General features: G+C 34.9%; 1 protein-coding gene across 1 annotated transcript in view; it reads left to right on the top strand.

Annotated features, from left to right (window-relative positions):
• The first annotated feature begins 1880 nt into the window (after nt 1-1880).
• The window catches only part of LOC118746370 (UDP-glucuronic acid decarboxylase 1), an 8072-nt gene continuing 3800 nt past the window's right edge, over nt 1881-6152 (top strand). The window contains exons 1-3 of the mRNA XM_036480225.1: nt 1881-2137; nt 2204-2244; nt 2303-3096. Of these exons, the coding sequence (XP_036336118.1) occupies nt 2397-3096 (700 nt within the window). The 5' untranslated portion in view covers nt 1881-2137; nt 2204-2244; nt 2303-2396. The remainder of the gene's footprint in view (nt 2138-2203; nt 2245-2302; nt 3097-6152) is intronic.

The raw sequence follows: 6152 nt of genomic DNA, 5'->3' as shown, positions 1-6152 counted from the left end.
GTTAATTGTACTACAATTCGGTAATCGTTAGCATTTATTTAACAATCTAGCGATACGAGCCCGAGTATATTTGGGTAATTGTATGAAAGGTATTTGAAAATAAATGAGAACATCGAAATGGAATACATTAAAAATAACATACAAAAATGAAGTACATGAAATTGAAATGCATGAAATTGAAATTATGTCAAAGGCAGGAGTTCCCAACATATGGTACCGTCCAAAGTGCTTAGATTTTTGAATAGCCTAAGGCTATCTGCACACTTATCGTCTAATCATGGTTGCATTATCGTCTCGCCCTGAAATTTTGAGCCGAGCACATGCATTTTAATGGAGGTCTGGTACTTGTCGTAGAAGATGCAGAAACGGATAAGTACGACACTGTCGTTTGCTAATCGTTATGCAAGCATGGTTTGTTTACATTATATGAGAAAAAATTAGTAAAAAGGTTAATATTTATATTGAAATTATAGAAAAAGTTAGTATTTCTTGCATAACATCAATGAGAGAGCTTTAACTATCAAATACAACAAATAGTTTCTGCGTGCGTGCACAAAACACATTTCAGATAAAAAATAAGAGAGATTAATGAAAAATTATGTCCAGAATTGTTGCAGCACTGTTCATTATTTTAAAATTGCAGGTTTTTGTAAAAATTTCGTGAAATATTTACGAAAAAAACAGAAAATAACTGCTTGAAGTGAATTTTTAGCCGCCAAATGAATTGAAATATCACGACCGAGTGTGCGAAAGTGTAATCGTCATGTAATCGTTGAATCATGATTGTCACGATGAAGCAATTATGATTCGACGAACAATGTGCAGAAAGCCTAAGGTTGCAGTGATTACAATTAGCCCGTTGTTATGCCACCAATTTTAATTGGCAATCAAAAGACAAAAATTTCGGTGATTGGTGAGAAGTGGTTACGCTCTGTTTGCTGATTGGCGAGCACAGGGTTGCTTCTTAAGAAATACGCTTTCCATTTCATACAATTTCCCACACAATGGCAGCACTGAAGTAAAAATGCATCAAAATTGAAGTCGGAAAATGAAAAATGGTAGAACAACTTAGTATTTTTTCTTTCTTTAATATTTAATTCTTATGATATTTTTTTTATATCTACTTTATTTATAATAATAATAAACAAATATTTTTTACTACTCTAATATTTAATACTAATACTTTTTCGCAAAATAGCGTATTGCCACCCTGAAAAATTGGCGTGCTGGCTGTTCGGGTCACCCAGCAAATCGTGCTGGCTGTTCGATTTCGTAAATTCTCTCACTCCGTGCTGTGCACAACAACAATTGCACGGTGATTGCCAATCGAAATTGGTGGCGTAACCACGGCCTTAGGGTTTACTACAATATATCGCACACCGTCTTCAAAAGAGTCACAACTCAAAATTTGGCATTTTTGAGATTATGCGCTAAAAATGCATACGGAGCTTTTATTTACGTTTCAGCAAAAGCTGGAGCAGTTTTTGTTACAATTTAAAAAAAAAAAACTAAGGTAAAGTCGTCCTTGCCCATAAGATTATCATGTGCTAAGAAATAGTTTTTCGCATTTTCTGGCAAAGGTGTTATTTTGAGTTGTGACTCTTTTGAAGACGGTGTGTGATATCTTCATAGGTTGCGTACGTCTGTACAGTAAAATAAATTATTATACGCATTTAATTTGTGTTTTAAGTTTACTAAATGTTAAGCTATCTACATTTTTAATAAATTTTACATTGAAAGAAAATATTAAAGACTCGAAAAAATTTTTGGTAGGCTTGGGTTGACTTTGGTGGGAAAACAAGGGGGTTGTTGCAACACTGAATGGAGAAGAACTGAGAATTGTGAACGGCATATTTTCAATGGCTATCATGTTAAAAAACTACCCATACGTCATAAGCTCAATGAAAAACTTTGGCAACTCGGACTTCTGTTATCATTTGTTTACAATAACGTCAAAAACAACTGTTAAAAAGTAACAATACGACAGGAAGATAACGCAATTCTACTAAATTATGTGGATTCATATAAATATATATCGCGGAAAACTATAACTGCCTTCTATTTAAATGGGCAATGGTAAATCATCTACATATAAAACATTTTTGAAGCAAGCGTTCATAAAATAATAAACAAATGCGTAAGAACATTTTTATTAGAAAACAAACAAGCTGTTTATAACAATAAAGATTTTTAATTATTCTAGCAAGTCATCGTTTAAACACGATTTACCCTACTAGTGACTAGGTACGTATAATGCCAATATCCAATATATACTTAAACGAAAAATTCTTTGTCCCTAAAGGCGCCTGCATTAGCTTATTTCTTCACTGATGGTAACGGATGAAAAATTATAGCTTCCTAATCTCCAATTATTAAACAATCTGACAACACCGATAATGCCGCTTGTGCCTCCTGCTAAAAAGAAGATTAAAATTATCGCAATAATTTCGATCTCTGTTTTATTACTTGTCATTCTTTATCGGTCGCTATTAATTCATACTAATGGGAGCCGCCCGGTGTCAAAATTTGTAAAAGACGATTGGCCATTTGTGCGCCCAATGTTAAATGGAGATATTGATAAAGAAACTGTTAGTGTACCAACGAATCATCACCAACAGCTTTTCCTCCAGTTGGAGCGTACAAAAGCCCAACTTGCCATTTTGGAAGACCGAATTCGCGCGTTGGAGTCAAGTACTCCTCGTAAATATCCACAAGTTAAATACTTAAATTATATAAACCGAAAGCGAATACTAATCTCAGGCGGAGCCGGCTTTGTCGGTTCACATCTGGTGGACACTCTAATGGTTCAGGGCCACGAAGTCATCGTCGTGGACAACTTTTTTACAGGTCGCAAACGGAATGTGGAACATTGGTTGGGGCATGAAAATTTTGAATTGATTCATCACGACATAGTGAACCCACTATTCATTGAAGTAGATGAAATCTACCACCTTGCATCACCTGCTTCCCCGCCACATTACATGTATAATCCAGTAAAGACAATCAAAACGAATACTATGGGTACTATCAATATGTTAGGACTGGCCAAACGAGTTATGGCAAAAGTACTTATAGCTAGTACATCTGAAGTGTATGGTAAGAGTATGATAAAGAAATAAGTACATATATTGCTTGCTTAATGTATATATCGTTATCTTCATTCACAAAGGCCCTTACCAAAAGTTTTTTCGAAACTGCGTTTTACACAGGTTCTGATAGGATATATTAAAATAAACCTTCACAAAAAATTTGAAAGTGGTAGTTGAAATTCAGTGTAGTCAATGACACTTTAAAAAACCCTATCCATAATAGAAATTTGCTAGTTAGGGCCTTTGTGAATTCAATCAAGCATAGTAGTCATTAAAGTTACATCGCTGGCTTAGAGTCTATAAGCCCAGTTCTTATAATAAGCGATACTTTGATACAAAAAGCAAAAACATTTCAAAATTTTTCTGTTTCCTAAAACATCGAACTACCCCAGTAGATAATTTCAGGAGTTAAAAGTCCTTCCGAAAGGCCTTCCTGAGAATCAAGAGGCCTTCCACTCTACATTCCTTTCTCCTTTCTTTTTTGTATGGAGTAGCACAAATTGAAGGCCTTCCTCTTTCTCTATCCATAGCCTTCCAGAAGGGCTTTTATAGGACGTACTTCAGAAGGCCTTTTAGAGGAGTTCTTTTAAAGTTAGTTCTTTAATTTATAAAATGCATTAATCTTTGGAGTATTTGCTTAAGGTTTATATCAAATTTGTGTTATTGCGACTTAAAATGTTTATTAAAATTCATTTCTAATGCTAAATAATATAAATTTATGCATTCGCGTAAATTGTAAATGGATTAGCCCTTCTATAAGGCATGCAAGGAAGTACTTTTTCAGACCTTTAGAATGGCTTCATTTAAGAAGGCCTAACTAAATTATCTTCTGGGACCTATTTTATTTTTAACCGTTTCTTAATCCAAGCAGGGGCCAAAAACGCGTTCCGGGAACAAAAGTATTGAGAGCAGTTTGAACGGAGAAAAAATAAGAACAAAAGATTCGGGAACGTTTCCGTAAAGAACAAAATGGGAACGTTCTTAACGTTAAGTTCTTAAAACTTTTGTTCCCGTTTCGTTCTCTGTCAGAAAGTACCAAAGTTCGTAAGACTTTAATTCCCAAATCGCTCTTCGAGAGAATGTTCCTTCGACTTTTGTTCCCGTTCTGTTCTTACCCAGAACGATCCAGAGACTTTTGTTTAGAGCCCGACCTATTCCAATTTTTCAGGTACCGATGCCTTGTGGCTTATGGGGAAAGAATCGGCCGATGCCGATTTTATAAAAAATTACAAACAAATGTATTAATAATCATGCCAATATATGTGTAAAAACAAATGCACATATCGATGGTCCTGTGAAATAACGACACAATTCAAAATTCAAAAAATAAAAACTGTTACCACTCTTGAGTGGCTCATGTCTCTAATCCTTCTCGAATCCATGTCTAATCTTTTGTATTTATTTTAGCAATCCTTACTGCCTACTTTAATAGAGGACGGAAATAGATTAGGCAAGGATTAGAGAAAAGAGACACTTAACAGTAATAACAGTTTTTATATTTTGAAATTTGAATCGTGTCGTTATCACATTTATGTACATTACATAAGCTTTTTTCTCCCATGAGGCGATTTCTTAGAGCCTCGTATATAAGGCCGGCTGCACTGAACGCTCACTTGGAACGCTGGCGGGTAGAGCGCTCAAATATTTGCGTTCCAGATCTGTCTATTTATCGTATTTTAGTATAGTTTTCCACCGAGATGAGCTCATATTTCTTTAAGATAGGCCTTCAATTGAGCTTTAATTTCACATTTTTTAATGTTTCCAGGTTCTACATCCGAGCCTTCACTTTATCAAGATTTTTATGAAGTAAAAGCTCCCATCGCATTCTGTGTCAATATTTATAAAATAAAAAGCTCTACGATTTCCACAAGTAGGGAACTGTTTTCATTGTCACCAGTGATTGGACTTCTACCACATTGTGGTAGATCTGCCACTTTTTTGAGCATCTACAACACAAGGTCTGAAATCTGTCACATATTCGCGTTTTTGAATGCCTAGTTTTATTTTTGCTCGACATAATTTTCTTAATTTTAAGAGCAAAAATTGTCCAACACTAAACACTATGTGGTAACAAGAATGATATAATACAAGATTTCGAATACCCGGCGGAGATGAAATTTCTCAAGTAGGGAGAATAAAATAAACTGTAAGTAGTAAATTTTCTCAGTAATAAATTTTTCGACAGGAATCGTGGTTGCATTTCGTTCAATTTTAAAATATATGATTTATAAAAAAAATCAATAGCGAAAATTAAAAAAAAACGGCGCTTTTTGTGAAAGTATTAGCAAATTTCAGTGCATCTAAAATTTCTGAGGCGTTCTTTACATTAACTTGAGAATTGTCAAAATCGGCAAATCACAAGTAACGGTTTCTGTTTCAGAAGTTACAGGATTTAAGGCCGGTTACTCAATGTCTGGTTGACACTAATCTACGGTTAAACATCGTTATCGACGTTACCGACTCCCTGTTGTATGCTTGGAGGCGAAGACGTCGATAACGACGTTTAATCGCAGATTAGAGTTAACCAGGCATTGATTAACCGGCCCTTAGTCCAGAGTGTTTTTCCTGTAAGTTCATGAAAAGTGTCAAACGATCAGCTGATTTACATGTGCAAACAAAAACAGAAAGCGGTGAAAGCAAAGAACCTTATATTTGTTAAAAAATGGAAGTAAACAACGAAATATTTGAATATATATAGATTTTAATAATTATTTAGTGATATTTCAGCCAAATCAGTGTTGTACCAATGACATGTAAACAAACCGACTGACGTTTTCACAGGAAATAGTGCTTGTTGCGTTCCCGTGCACTTCTGCATCTGTTCTCCTCTTACTCTCACTTGAGAGAGTAAAATTGTAGTTTGACAGTTCCACAGGTTTTAGTCCGAAGTTCAAAGGAACATACTAAATATTAGAGTGGACTCTCTCCATGTACAAATTCGCATTCGCAAAACATGAAGCGAATCATTCGCATAACGAATGAGAATGCAAATATTCGCAACATCCCTGGTATGTACATACAGTTGTCTACAAAATAATAGGAGTGCGATATTTTGACCAGTTT

The sequence above is a fragment of the Rhagoletis pomonella genome, unplaced genomic scaffold, assembly GCF_013731165.1.
Source record: "Rhagoletis pomonella isolate Grant_MI unplaced genomic scaffold, Rhpom_1.0 Rhpom_scaffold_00010, whole genome shotgun sequence".
NCBI classification, from domain to species: domain Eukaryota; kingdom Metazoa; phylum Arthropoda; class Insecta; order Diptera; family Tephritidae; genus Rhagoletis; species Rhagoletis pomonella.
Note: the sequence above shows the minus strand (reverse complement) of the source record. Positions and strands in the feature narration are given on the sequence as shown.